Below are 15273 nucleotides of genomic sequence, written 5' to 3'. Positions count from 1 at the left end.
TCATTGGGGTGGTTAGTGGTGGGGGGGGTGTGACAGGTGATGGGCGCTAGACTTGGCCTGGGCTCTGTGCTGAGAAGTTTGCAGAGCTGGGTTGGGGGAGGGGATGGCCGGGGAGCTAGGACCTGCTGCACTCTAGGGTCCCGTCCCCGTCCCCCCCCGCACGGGAAGGGCAGCGTGCGCTCAGACGGGAGTTGTGCAAGGAGCCTGGCCCACAGGTTGGCCGGGGGGGCGGCCCAGGGCTAAGCCTCGCAGCCCATCTGTCGGGTCCCCGGGACGGGTAGCCGCTCTCAGCCTGTCCCGGTGACCAGCTGCTGGGCTAGCTGGCTGCAGCCAGATGAGCGACACTTTTAAAGGGTGGAAACAATCCATTTTCCAAAGCGATCATTTAAAGCACTTAGGCAATTACACACTTAAGATTAGCGTTAATAATTCACCAGGACCGCGGCTAGCCCTGCGCCAAGGCTCCTCCACCCACCACCCCGCAAGGTGCGAGGGGCCGGGACAAGGGGGCTGCCAGGGATCGCGGGGGCTGCCGGCTCTGCTCCCCACATGCCAGCACTGTGGCGCTGCTTGGGTTTCCTCTGGGGCTGATCCTGCTGGAGTCTAAATCGGGAGTGGCTCTGGAATCAGAGGGCCTGATTCCCCTCTCCCAGGGGTAGAAATCAGGAGTGACTCCCTGGCAGTCAGGGATGAGTCTCCTTTCTCTGAGACACGTGTGTAAATCAGCATTGACTTCTCTTGAGCGGGTGGAGTTACAACCCAGCAGAATCAGGCCCCCTCTTTGAGTGGCCAAAATACGTTTGCCCGTGGGTGAGAATCGTGGAAACTTCCCCCACCCCCTTCCCTTCGGCTTCTTTGATCAGCCAGAGTAAACACCATAAAAAGGCCGCGAATGACTGGATCTGCTTGTTTGTAAAGAAGTTTATTTCCACATTTAAAAAAAAAGAGAGAGAGGGCGAGCCAGAGTTTTGTTTTGTTTTTCTTTTCTGATCTCTTTAAAGCCGCATTCTCCTTCGCTTCTTTTCCTTGCAAAGTCCAGACAGGAGAACCCGGGAATACAGACTTACAAGAATCACTTACACAAATACGTCCTCGGGGTTCACAAATAAATAATTCATATACATTTTGCACACAAGTATTTACAATTTTTTCTTAGTTACATACTCTCGGGTTAGCATGAAAGGGCTCCTCTTACTCTAGGTAATACTGCGACCCAATGGGTCGGTGCCATGGGGCGAGCTCCGAGCTGTTCATTATGAATCTAACGAGGGTCCAGATGTTGTATGTTTCATGTCAGCACACGCGGGCCATCCGCCTACCTACCCCCATTTCTGCACAAGTAGAATTGTTACTTACGAAGGCCAGGAACGGATGCCCTATCGCAAAGCGCGGCCTGGGGATGGCAGAAAGGAGAATGGCTAATACTTGGGAACAAACAAACCAACAAAAATGAGAAGCCATGCTCAGGTGAGCTAGTTTATTGGCAATTACCTTTGCCTCATCCTCCAGTCCTTGCTCAGGCAAAAACCACTGAAGTCGGGCGCGTGTTTAGCATGAGGGAAGTCTGTCTGTCTGTCTGTCTGTCTTTCTTTCTTTCGAGGAAGTGTGTTTGGAACTGCAAGGAACTGGAAACTCCAGCCTGAAGTTAGCCAGGGGCTGGTCCTGCTGGTGAAATAGAGCTTCAAGCCGGTACATAATTGGAACGCAGTGAATTCGTTGAATGGAAACAAAACCTGAGATGTGTTTAACGGTGTGTCTCCTACGCCCAGAATCCTAAACCTCCTCTTGTTATTGATCCTTTAAAACGTAATACGGCTTTTTTTTTTTTTTTTTTAAAAAGGCTTATTTAGCAGATTAATTCGGTTCCTCTCTTCAAACTAACTCCGTCTGAAAGGGGAACGCTTCTGAATTCTGCAGCTTGTGGAGATTCCTTATTTGATCTTTGGGTATTATCTGTCCCCAAGTCTCCTTTAAAAAAGAAAAGGAGAACTTGTGGCACTTGAGAGACTAACCAATTTATGAACACCCATTGTTTCGTGTTCTCTGTGTATATAAATCTCCCCACTGTATTTTCCACGGCATGCATCCCACCAAGTGAGCTGTAGCTCAGGAAAGCTCATGCTCAAATAAATTGGTTAGTCTCTAAGGTGCCACAAGTCCTCCTGTTCTTTTTGGGGATACAGACTAACAGGGCTGCTACTCTGAAACAAGTCTCCTTTGTGTGTGTGGCAAAGTTTAGTGCTAGAAAGCGGGGGAAGGGGCAGAAAGGCCTCAATGGGCAAAAAGAGAAGGGCGGGGGGGGGGGGGTGAAGCCGGAAAAAATCTGTGTTGTGCGTGTGCGCGGGAGGGGGGAATTATATCCCCTCAATGTTTTTAAGGAGGATATTTTTCAGTATTGAAAGGTCTTTCGGAATCGTCTGTGTCTGGGCGATCACAAAAGATTTGTCTATTTGTGTGTTTCCTCCTAGCTCCTCCGTGTCTCCCGCCCACCCCAGAGTTGAACAGATGCTTTCCAGGAAGTTGGAGTTGTCGTTTGTTAGGTTCCCTTTCTCCATTGCTAGGCAGGCGATCGCTCACCCCCTTCCAGGTTAGGCAGCGCGGATCACCAACCGCATCGAAAGAGCGCGCGAGATGTTCCTTTGATGTGTTTTTTCCTTTCCAGCTTCCTCTTGCTCCGTTAGGGTGAACGATGGTTTTGTGAGGTGGCTAGGCGGGGGTTGAAGTGCCAAGGATCCGGCCCGCCTCTCTCCCCCCCCCCAGGCTCGGGGTACAGTTTCTGATGGTCAGGGCGGTCTACGCAAGGGAGCAGAGGGGGCCTCTTGGCTTCCTTGGCAGCGGGCTTTGCTGCGAACTCGGCGCTTCACCGCGGTTGAGCCGCTCGCGGGAGGACGCCTGCCAGGGGGGGCAAAGGTGGGGGCGGCTCGCTACCCCCCTGCAGTCCGTGAATGAGGATCCGGGGTACCAAAGGTCTCTGCAAAGCCGGGGGAGGGGCGCTGGGACCCCGGTACAGATAGAGGGCCGCTCCGGGGTCCAGGTTGGAGACCAAGCTCTGCGGGTAGAAATAGGGAGATGGGAACATTCGCTGGAGGGCTGAATAATTCCCAGCTTCTGCCAGTAGCTCCAGTCCCACTGCTGTCTGCCTCTTCCACTTGGTCCTGGGGAGGGAAGCCAAGATACGCGGGTCAGGAGAGAGCCAGCATGCGACAGAAAAGCAGCCCCGGGGGTGCACCCCCACTCCTCCGACTGAGCGGACGTGGCCAAACCGCCGGCCTTCCATGGGCAAGAAACCTGAGCACCCTTCCAGAGTTTGCAACGCTCCAGCCCCGGCTCTCTCAGGAGCAGCCAAGCCCCTGGAGACCCCTGCAGCCCCTCCTGCAGTCACAGGTGGGAGAGATTTGCAGCGCCCACACCTGATATAGCTCGGGTGAAAGCTGTGGAATCTTTCACACCCACTCACACGCCTGTGCTGAACCGCAGGGCAACACAATCATTGATCTGCATGTTCCATTCTATGCAGCCGATGAAGGGGGCTGTAGCCCCCCAAAGCTGATGCTCAAATAAATGTGTTCCTCCCTAAGGTGCCGCAAGTCCTCCTGTTCTTTTTATTGAGCTGACGCTTGTTTCCAGAACCCAAATCCTCTTCCCGCAGCGATTTATTACCCCGACGGCCAGGAACGCGGGTGGACTCTCTGGATGTTAACTTTGCGAATATTAACGTGAAGTGTGTGTGGGGGGGAGGGGAAATTGACAAGAGTATTAATTGTCCACTATTTGTACAAGCCCACGTATAGCATAGTATGTTAGCAGTGCAATGCCAGCTATGCCCCCCGGGCAAAATGTGTATATTTTATTGCGTGTTGTGATCATGAGAGAGGTATTATTATTTATTAGTCACTCACAAGTATATAACGTATCAGATAGTATGTCTGATACCAGTTGCCTGAATATATTTTTTCAGCTCAGGCAAATGGCATCAGACATACTCTCTGCTATATTGTGTGTGTAAGAATAATTAATAATAATATGTGATCACAGCACATGGTAACATGTAACTGCACATACGCTGATCTACAGTGATTGGAAACATCCATCTCTAATTTGCCAGCTCAGGCAGGTGATTATCTTTCTATCTGTCTGATGTGATCATATATGATGATCACATGCTAAGACAGAATCACACGCTCTCCTGAAGAGTTCGGCCCTCTCAGACATTTGGATTCTTGTTGGTTTCTAATCAGTGCGCTGGGTTCTTAAAACGTTCACACAAGCCCCAGAAAATCACTTAAACCAAATTTAAACCGGTGTTTAAAAAGTTCAGGTTTCAGATGAAGCTAGAAGGAAGACTGAATTCGTACAAGGCCTTTTGGAAATCTGGGGAGAGAAATAGCACCTGGAATTTTTTATCGCGGCCTTAGGAGTTTAGTTGAAACCAAATAAATAACCCTAAACGGGGAAACTAAACTCTCACCAGATTTGTTCCCGTTCCTTCCCCCCCCGCAAAAAAGCGAAATGTTGTGATCGCTTTCTAAATGGCAATATTAAAGCATTGATCAGACCCGACCTGAGAAATACCCACATCGCTTTCTCTCTGGGGGTGGGAAAGAGAGAGAATAAACTACCCCAAGGAGCAGCCTCCTAGCTGGGCGATTTTATTTTGCGTCCTCCGAATGTCAGACCAGAGCCGCCCCCGCGCCCAGAAACAGGGTGAACTTTACTGGGCAGCGGGTCGTGCTGGAAGCCAGACGTGTTTGCTGCTCCTTTTGTTGCGATGACAATCGTTCTCCAGACAATGGCCGGAGCAGGGGTCAGAGCCCCGGGATGCACGTCGGGGCAGGCGGCCGGGGATCAGCCGAGCCTGTCGCTGACGCGCTAGGCCCATTTCCATCCTTAAATTATTCATCATCATCATAATTGTGTAATTACTGTAACTGGCGTTAATTATGGATGCCCGGGATTTATTATTAATGGGCCGATGTGTTATGCTGTTGTGTTTATCGAAAAGGACATTTCTTCCTTTTTCCTGAACGGTTGCTGGGGTGGGGTGGGGGCTTCCTGTTACCTGGATGGGGGGGGGGGCTGGGAATAGGAGATCCACACGGATAGCACGGAGGGGGGGGGGCATTGCTGCTGGTGTTTTGTTTTTTAAGCCAGTGACTATTAAAAGGAGACGAGGAAGACACGTGTTGCTTCGCTAGACCGCGGCAAGGCCCGGTGTGGAAGGAGCCAGGGGCTGCTCTCTGCCTTTCCAGCCCCGTGTGCCCATGGCTGGGTGGCTCATCTTCATCCCTTGTTCCCCAGCCTTTGTATGGGGGCGGGTTCTGCTTTCACCCATTGCACCCCCACCCAGGTATCCACTCTGCTGGGGTTTGGAGGCAGGTCTTCCAGGGCTTGCGTTTTTCATTGTGATTTTATGAAGAGCCCGTTCTAGGAGCGGCGTCCGAGCTTGGGGTGGCCAAACTGCCGCCTTCTGCGGCGGGGTCGGGCCCGATCCTGGTCCATGCCACCCGCCCCCCCCCCGCGCCCGCTTTCCTTGGCGCCCAGCCGGGCTGCTGGTTGGTACAGGGGCGGATTTCCTGGGCTCCCGCTCGGGGAGGTTTGGTTTTAGAGATAAGGGGCTGTCTGTCTTCCTGTGGTGGCTATGGTTCGCAAATCCCCGCTGAGCATTGCCACTCCGCGGCAAGCAGCGGGCCGCTTTCAGCCGCCCATCCCCTCGGGCCTGGCCTTTGCAGCCTGCATTCAGACCCAGTCTTTTTACTTTTGCCAGATAAAACCGCGCCGCAGCCTCTGGTCCCCGCTCAGCCCGCTCCAGCCCGGGACCTGGCACCCCAGCTACCTGGGCCCCCGCCCTTCAAACCCCCGCCCTTCGGACGCGCTGGGAAACCTGGCGGCTTTCAGGGACTCGCTTCAAAGCCACTTCCTAGTTGGTGTCTTGGGGAAAGCCTGTTTAGTGCATCTCTGCGGAAGATGCTGTGGGCCCAGAGGCTGCCCCCGGAACTCCCCTGGGTCCGGGGTGGGGGGTGGGAATCAGGGAGATTTGCGCTGTGCTGTTTTTACCTTCTGTTCTGGTACCACGTTTTCACTTGGGTGTCAGTGAGGTTGAGGGAGGCCGCCAGCTCCATCCTGTCCTGCACACTCAGGTATTTCTGCCTCTCAAAGCTCCGCTCCAGCTGGGCGAGCTGGTGATCGGTGAAGGCGGTGCGGGCTTTGCGCGGCTTTTTCAGCCTCACCGGGGGGCTGTCCCTGGAGCTGGAGATTTCTCGGTCCCCTTCTTCTTTCACTAGAGGGGGAGAAAGAATGCACATCGTGTCAGGGCAGAAAGAGAGGTGATGCAAAGCGGCTCTGGGTCGCTTCCTTGCAACAGCAGGAACAGAGAGGCTCAGGCAGAGAAAGAAATAAGTATCACACGCACACACCCTGCCCGGCTATTGTTTTGCAAATGCAAGCGGGCGAGTTTGCCCTGAGTTTTTTGCCTTCTCTCCTAGGCCCTGGTGTTCTCTGATCACGGCTGCCTTTTGGCTCTGTGAGGTTGGTGATGGGATTCAAATGTCATGCCGCTCGGAAGGAGGGTAATGCAGAAGAAGTTGGAAAAATAAGAGCAAATGCTGGGCATGACCGGATATGAGAATAGTAGCCAATGGTCCATGTTTCGTTTGAATACCAGAGATGCAGTTCAAAGAGAGAGAGAGAGAGAGCGAATGAATTCCTGGGGAAAAGGCTAATATATCCAGAGTATGTATAGGATACACCCAGGATTGACCCGTATTTTGTCTTTTAGTAGAAATCCTCATTTAAAAAATATATATAATTCTGCGAGCTCTTTGATTGAGTCCCTTTACATTTCCTCCTCCGGTGTCATGCCTGACAAGGGAGTTTCCCCATCTCCTCTAGGTTTACCCCAGTCAACCCGACCAATGCTTTTGCAATGATGGATCGGTTGATGTTTGTACAGGAAAAATCAAGTGTGTGTGTGTGTGGGGGGGAGGATCTGGATTTGCTGACCATAAAGTTGTGGAGCTGCGGATTTGGTGTTAGTGGGGGGCTTGTTAGCATGGCCTACTTTTTAATTCATGTAATGCTTAAAAAGAGCCACTTTTCACTGACAAATGATTGTTAATATGCTGTAAAGAAATGCGTATATCTCTGAGTAGGGCATACGGCGCACAGGCATAAGACAAATGGAACCCTTAAACGGGTAGAAGGAAACATTTGAGAAGTGGTGCTGTGAGGCCAGGCTTTTGCCATGATTTAACTTTTAAAATGCCTAATGAGAGGTTTTATTGATGGTTCATTAACGCAGGAAAGTCTCTGTGTGTCTATAATATACACACAAGCAGATCAATATATTACACAGACGCTGATGGCTAGAAAGAATGATTTACACCCGAAAACATCTGTACGAGATTGGAAAATCTAAGCAAGAAAAGCTCTGTTTTTCCCCCTCCTGAAAGAGATTATGTAACAAAAAGCTTCAGTTTATATAAATTGGCTGCATTAGGTTTTTACAGGGGTTTATGGTAAATTTCATTGTGAAAGGTTTTAGAAGTGACAGGGCTGTAGTTGAATGCGAGTTGATTTCTCTCTGTAGGAAGACAATAATCCGGTTAATTGAGCCACCAGGGAACGAAACCCTTCAACCAGAAATCCAGAATCTAGCAGACCAGATAGAGACAAACCCGCTGAATAGCTCTTAAACATGAGATTCTGTTTCATTTAATGGCGAAACAAACACCCACCCACCCCCATCTTCTCCCCCTCCAAAAATAAAATAAAATCAAATAGGGGCCGGTGGAACCAGTAGCCTGTGACTTCTGCAAAGAGGATAGTTTGGGAAACACCCTTTCAACGGAATCTTCACGATGTTTATTTCAGGTCTCAGGGTGAAGCGATCGGGGAGAAACTTTGGGGATTATTTGATTGGCCATTAAAGTTATTGCAGATGTAGCTGCATTTCCTTAGACGGCCATTGGAATTTGAGAAACATGATTTGAGCCAAACACTTAAACATTATTAAAGTTTGGACTTCTCAAAAAAGTTAATTGGGAAAGAGAGAGAGAGAAATGACTGAGTTTGGAATGGATTGTTCTCCCGGATTCCCAGAATCCCTGTTTAGCCACTGAACTTCCCTTTGGATTTCAGTCCAACTGAACACAAAAGAGTTTCTCTGATTTGCTCTACGACTAGTCAACACAGCTGGAAAATATGTTTAGCCCAGTATTTAGATGAGGTGCGGAAATAAAATAAAATAAAACACCTCCCTTAAAAGCTATTGCTTTGAAAAGCTCGCTCAATTATTAAGGGAGTTTTTCTTGTACATATCAGGGTCCCCCCCCCACTTAAAAAAAGTTAATGTTTTGGCTGCATAGAAACTCATGGGAAGCGTTTATTTTTCATCTGGGCTCAATCCCGAAATCCTTGTGTGCCAGCACGTTTTAAACAACCCTCCCATTGAACTCGGGAGACTCTGTCCGTAAAGCAATCGGGCGCTCAGGGTTATTTACATCAATGGGAACGAGTGGCTTCAACACGGAGGAAGGGGCCCTATCTTTGGGTCTGGGCCTTATATTTTTAAACAATTAAACAACTAGTTGCTTGTTACCATTCGATGCATGAAATGGTTTTCCGTTCCGCTGTATTTTATTCGAATGGAAACACACAAGCTACGAGTTTCTCCTGATAGGGAAGGGGAAAGCTGTCTTTGACTGCGGACTCCGCCTTGCACTGGGGAAGGGCTGGTTACTGCTAGTTGCCTTTTATTAATTTTATTATTATTATTCATTATTATATATTATTTAATCGATTACTATGAAATGGAATTTGTCAGCTCCCACTTGCGGGCAGCCTGGCTGTGCATGGCTTTGACAAGAAATCTTTCATGGTAAAAACTGGTTTGAAAAATTTCCTGTTGAGGATCAGATCGACATATATAGTTTATATTTTTTGCTTGAGGGGAGATACAAGCGTGCATTTCTTTTTCTACCTAGTTTCTTTCCCAGCTTGGCAGTTTTGAAAAGAGAGACAGGATTTAAAAATAAAGAAACAAAAAAGCTCGTAATGTTGACTTCCATTTGATCACCTTCCTTCAAAAGACCGGAGTCAATTTCTATTCCTCCCCAGCCAGATACATTTCACTTCTGCTTATTGTGAGAGGAATGAGAATATAAAATGCAGCTTCATTCGGGCATATTCAGAAAGTTTCCAAAATCTGCTTGGCAAATAGTTTGCTACCTAAACTATATTTTTAAAGAGGCACGTTTCCCTTACTTCCCCATGAATGAATTTAATATTTAGTTGTTGCTGTTGGGGTTTTTTATCTGCTGTAAAATAGAGGATGGGAATTAATTATAATTAAAATCGTGAGGCCAGTAGGTAAAACATTATTAAGAAAGATACAAATAAATAAGCAGCCAAGCAGAGAAGATCAAAGTTCTCTTCTTCCAAGGAAATTCAGGCCTATTTTACCACATTCCTCAATCTTTCTTTCAGTCACCCATAAATACAATATGCAGAAATTAGGAATGTTTGCAGCAGAAACCTTAATTCTGCCTGATGCATTATTGCATCCGAGCGGCGCAGACTTCAAACGGCCCCTTTAAAATGATTGTATCCCTTGTGGACTTTGTGCAGAGGTTAGAACTAGCGATCTGTAATGTTTCCATGTTAAAAGTTTTAAAAGAAAGTGCGAGAGACCGAATACACTTGCAAGGATACACCACAATCAGACACAGACGGGAAAAAACCCAACAACCCACCGGGGTTATAGAATGTCCCTCTCAAAAACGTGAAGTTAAAATCCCAGTCTCCTGCCAGGGTTTTTCACGAACTAGGATGAGAAGAACCTCTTCCTCCTTTCATGATGGAGCTTACCCACATTTGTATAGCTTGGTAATAGAGCTGATCCTTCTCGAACGGACTGGAGTGAAATTAATTCTGATCACCTGACGTTACTTAAACAATACCTTATTTTTAAAAACTCGCACAGCTTTCCCCCGTGTCTAAAAGCGACGGACAAATCTAACTTGCTGGGCAACCATTTCTTTTTGGGCTCTTCTAATCTGGAAATAGCTCGGAAGCAAAATTCCAAGAGTCTAAAGGTTAATTCTCTATGCGTGATGGATTAGCCAATTACCTCCCGAAAATGCAGAATGAAATTGCTAAAATAAAATATATTAATTGAGTTCTGGGGCACATACCACTCTTGTGATTCATAATTATTCAGATCTTTACAGGGGCAAGGAAATTCTGCGGGTTTAATCGAAGGAGCGTATTCATTTGTATTTTTTCTCCCCAAGTGATCTTTATATTCCTCAATCCGATGCTATAAATCCCCCCATCCCCCTCCTGACCCCACTATTTAAAGTTCGACCTGATTGTTTTAAACTCAAGCTTTGTGAAGTTTTCATTATTTATTCCTGATTGCTGGACTGTCGACGGGAGGTGTAAAGAATCAGCTTCCTCCCAGACACAACCTATGGGCTCAATAGCAAATCAAGATTCACCCCCACCCCCAAGAAATAACAGGGACCCAAAATCACCCCACCATCCCCAATTCTCTTCCCAGAGACAGAGGACCAGCGCTTTCTTGGATGGGAAGGGGGAGTGCAGGAAATGTCAAGCTCTTTAAAATGCCTTCACAGCAGAGCGAGGAGTGAAAAGAAAGGCTGGAGGGATGTTTTGAAAGCAATCCAATCGCTGGCTGGGGGCAGCTGGTCAGTAGCTCGGGCTCTCGCCTCCCCTCGGCTCTTACCTTTGTACTCCGAGTCCGACGAGGCGTTGCTGCTACTTTTGTCCATTTTCTCTCTAAAGTCCTCCCCGGGTTTGGCCGGGATTCGCCCCGCCGGCTCCGGGCCGCTCTGTCCATTGGTGCTAGAGTAAGGCGCGCAGGCTGCCAGGGGCTTGCAATCGGCGAGGATGTCCCTGATTAGGAAAGACGAGGTCACTGTTCTGGACTGGGAAGGCGCCGAGCTCTGCCCCGGCTGGAGGTGAGATTCCAAGCCCACGGCCACCCCTTGCCTGGGAGCCGCCGCCTCCAGGCATTCCTTCCCTGGCGAGTGGGGAGACGGGCACCCGCTGCTGACTTCGGAGCCGGGGCTTAGTTCCAGGGGGGACCTGCACTCCCCCATCAGCGGGTCTCCTTGGGGCGCGGCCGGGCTCCCCGCTCTGTGGGACAGGATGGAGTCGATCCCAAATCCGTTGGAGCCTTCCATGGCCAGGCTCGTCCCCCAGCCCCAGCCGATCGCTCGCACCCGGCACCTTTCAGGCGGACATTGGCCGGCAGTCCGGACCTGGCGGGGGAGGGTGGGGCTGGGGCAAGGCAGAGTTCAGCGTGGGGTCCAGGGAGCCCGTTGACCAACAATTCCCGTGGGGCGCGGTGCATTAGATCCAAGGCTCAGCTCTCCTGCTTCAGCATCCCAGCCAGCTGCGGCCAGGGGGAGAGACAGACAGACAGACAGAGACAGACAGACAGGAAGAGAAAAAGGATTAAAAAGTCAAAGTTTGCTTGGGGGGGACCCCCCCTCGATTTAATCCTAACTCCACCCCCCACCCCCCTCCCCACTACATCTATCAGCGCTGAACTCCGGCGCCCGCAGGGAGGAGGAGGAGGAGGAGGAGGAGGGGGGGGGGAAATCGACCCAACGGGGTTTTCGGCGCCGTAACTAGTTAATGATTCAAAAATCAATGTGTGGGGGTGGGGGAGGGGGGGGGGAAGGGGGGAAGGGTGCCCTGCCAGCACCTCGGCCGGATCCTGCTTTGGCGCTCAATAGCCAGGCTGGTCCCACGACGCGAGGCGGGATGGAGATTTCAGCACCTCCGAGAGCGCCTGGGCGGGCGCCTGGGAGCGGCGGCACCCATGGCGTCGGGGCGGGCGGGCCGCCCTCCTGGCGGCGGACGGGGCGGGCGGAGCGCGGCTCGGTTTCAGCACCGTGGACAGAGGCAGCGGCAGGCTCGACCCGCGGGCTCCGCGGGTGACACGTTCCCCTTTAAAAAAACCAACTTGTGTCACTTAAGTTTGGGTTTCTTCTTCGTCGTCTTCTTCTTTTTTTAAGGTGCCAGGGCCACGTGTCTGAGCATCCGCCCTTCTCATTGGCTGGGGTGCTTTTGGGGTGATGTCACACACTGACTAAGGAACCTGATCTCCTTTCAGTTTGATTAAAAGAGACACTGAATTAATTACAGCCCAGATCCAACTGTTTACAGGCAATTTCCACCCTGTTTGCTTTCATTACACCGCTGATGAAGCTCTTAATGGGGTTATTACCGATAGGGGGTAGGTCTGGGTTGATGTGTGTGGGGTTGTGGTTTTTTTTTTTTTTTTTTTTAACTTTTGCTTCTTCCACAATTAGCTGAATCATTAGTTCCCCTCACGCTGAGAAAGTTTTTCTGCATGTTTAAAAACAAAAACCCACGGACGAATGAGTTAAATGTGCTCTAAATACTGAAGACCAGACAGGAGTAGTAAGAATTCCTCCCCCTCCTCTTTAAATGGCAAGGATAAAGTTTTAGTGATTTATCTGTACATTTGTCAAACCCTCTTTCCTTTACACCGATTTTCATTTTTTTTTAATTTAAACTTTCTTGCTCCGTTGCCGGGCTCTGTCTAGCGAAATGTTTATTTGCTTTTGATGGTTTTTTTTTAAAACAAGATAGCACTAAAGACTGAGAAGTTGGAAATGACGCCACACCAGTAATAGACTCGTAAATCGAGCAATGGGCAATATATAGAGAGCGGTAGCGCAGAAAGAGGAAACAATAATAAAGTAGGAAACAGATCCGGATCAGGATTATCTGGCTTTTAATGAGATACTTATCCGATCCATCAGGTAGGAAGAAGTAACATACAAAGGCAGGTGTTACCCTACCATGAAGTGAATGTAACAATCGATAGAATGGTGTGCGTGTGTGGTTCTCATCACTGTCAACGCTAAAGAATTTTGCTGGATTGGCTTTTTCTGCCCGTCTAAACCCTTCCACAAAACCCCACGAGGGAATGGGACCCCACTGCTCATTAAACACCTAGAAATGATCTCCATGGCCGAGCACTCTTTCCTTTCCCGAGCTTCCAGTCCAGGGGAGGCGAAGCTGCTCTACCCCAGCCTCTCAAACTTCCAGAAATGCAGATGAAATAAAGGATCGGGGGCTGGGGAGGGGGATGCATTTAGGTGAGAACTCTGAAGGGGTTCCCCCCACCCCTTTTGTGGAACCATTTCCCTTCCTATTTCCCCAAGAGAACGATTTTTTCTTAGATTTTGGAGCTCTTAAAAAAAATCAAAATCTCCAGATCTCCGAAGATCTGTAAATCGCTGTCTCTAGTTTAAGGGCTCACAATACCACTCGGGACAGAGTTTGTAATTAATTCAAGTTACTCCCTGGCAATGCAACTGGGAGAGCTTCCAAGCCCCTTTACAAGGAATACACCTTAACAGGTTTGTAGACAAATCGGTCTGTCTGTCCATTCATCCAGGTACTTATATGTAGCAGTTTTTGTCGTTTCTGACGGGTCTTGGGCCCCCGCTTTGCATGTTACACTGAGTTCTGAGCAGCCCCTCGCCACAAAGGCAGGGAACGGCGTGGATCTGTCTGTACAAAGTTTTGTTATTTTTACAAATATTTCCCCCCCTCTTTCTCATTTTTTATTTATTTCCCTCTTCTTCTCCTTTCGCCCCTTCCATCCAGGCGGCTGCTGGCTCTTGTCCCTCCTCCAAAGATCCCCTTGGCCAGCAGCTTGGAAGCGGGCAATGCACCGAGCTTCGGGACTGCAGAAGTTGCTCCTTATCCCCAGAGAGGACCGAATGCGGCTGCCAGCTGTCGCAGAGGGGCAGACTCTGCCAGCACTTCCAGGACTTGCTCCTGGAGTTCTGGGTCGGACCTGGATCCTAGTCCTCCGCCCCCCACCCCCAGCACAGGCTCTCCCCATTTCCAGGCTAAAGATTTTCCTTCTCCTCCGCTTTCAAGAACAAAACCGAACAAACAAACCAAAATCTAGGGACGATTCTTAGCGCACCCTCCCCCTGCAGGGGCGGAGGCTTACCCCTTTTAACTGTGCTGTTTAACGTCGCTTCAGCGATGCTCAGCCCTGATCCAGGTTAATACTAAGCACAGCCCCAATGCTGCCATCCCCTGCCACCTCTGAAATTGACGCATGCTGTGAAATGGTCAACGAAAATCCAGGCACCTTACGCCAGTTCCTGAGAGAAGGTAACTGAACCCTTCCTTCCCCCGGGCTGTTATTTCAAACTGCTTGCCTATGGAGTTCTGATCTGGGGCTGGCTAACCGCTGCCTTTAGCCTCCACCTTGACATCGAGATTCCTCTGCCAACAGCCTCCAGGATTTTGGATACATACATGCTCTCTTTAATTATTGTTTTTTTCCCCTCCCCAGTTTCCTCCCTCCCAGCCAGGCTCAGCACACCAGCCGGGAGGGAAAGGAAAGCCCTCCGTTGAAGGAAATCTTGTTGTTAATCTGGTTAATTTCTTTCCCCCCTCGTTTTTAACAGAAAGGTTGGATAGTTTTAGTACTCCCTGCGCAAAGTCCATAAAGAGGCTTGTTTTAAGTGGCTTCTCATTCCATTGGAGTCTTCCTGCCTTTGCTCCGTTTCAACCAGAGCCAGGCCACGCTGCGGTCACTCAGCCCAAAGTCCTTTCAAAGGTGTGTGTGGCGGGGTTAGGCCTTTATCTGACACGCTTCAATTCTGACCGGACACCTGAAGTTGCCTTTTTGAACCGCCCATAGATTAATGGGGCTGATCCAAAGCCCAAGAAAGTCAAGGAAAAGACTTCAGGTGACTGTCAGGCGTCTGGCTCCATCCCAACCCCTTGGATCATTGCAAAAAATCTCTCTGCCGGGGGAGTTTAGAGTTGATACAAGTTTGGGAACGGGCAGCGCCTCTCCTAGCAGAGGTCAGGGCCTCATCAGAGCCCCGACTCCATCGCTTTCTCACTGGCGGCTCCGAAGGTGGTTTTTGAGTCGTTTGCCCTTTTTAACACGGTGCAGAGCACAAGTTTGGGACAGTCTCCGCCGGATTCCACCTGCCCCGAGGAGACAGGATTTTAAAATAAATAAGAACAATGGGGTCCAACCTACGAGGCCGGTTTTATGAATTTTAAAATCGGGTGAAAGAGACAGAAGTGGATCATAAAAGCTCTTTGTATTTCTGGGTAACCCTCCATTATTAGCTATGTTACGGTATCCCTCCCACGGCGCCGTCGCCTAGTATCCAGGCACAATAAGTAGCCAGGACTTTAGCCTCCCCCAGACAGAATCGGGTTAAACCGATT

At 49.6% G+C, this 15273-nt stretch overlaps 2 protein-coding genes across 2 annotated transcripts in view; both read right to left on the bottom strand.

Annotated features, from left to right (window-relative positions):
• GFI1B (growth factor independent 1B transcriptional repressor) overlaps window positions 1-15273 on the bottom strand; it is a 528613-nt gene that overhangs the window by 307602 nt on the left and 205738 nt on the right. The gene's annotated exons all lie outside the window — the stretch shown is intronic.
• BARHL1 (BarH like homeobox 1) lies at window positions 907-12039 on the bottom strand. The gene is made up of 4 exons (XM_073314257.2): window positions 11732-12039; window positions 10745-11416; window positions 6055-6277; window positions 907-3155 (listed from the first exon to the last, which is right to left on the bottom strand). The coding sequence occupies exons 2-4, from the start codon at window positions 11202-11204 to the stop codon at window positions 2861-2863; spliced, it is 978 nt and encodes a 325-aa protein (XP_073170358.1). The 5' UTR covers window positions 11205-11416; window positions 11732-12039; the 3' UTR covers window positions 907-2860.

This window comes from Lepidochelys kempii, chromosome 16, assembly GCF_965140285.1.
Source record: "Lepidochelys kempii isolate rLepKem1 chromosome 16, rLepKem1.hap1, whole genome shotgun sequence".
NCBI lineage: Eukaryota > Metazoa > Chordata > Testudines > Cheloniidae > Lepidochelys > Lepidochelys kempii.
Note: the sequence above shows the minus strand (reverse complement) of the source record. Positions and strands in the feature narration are given on the sequence as shown.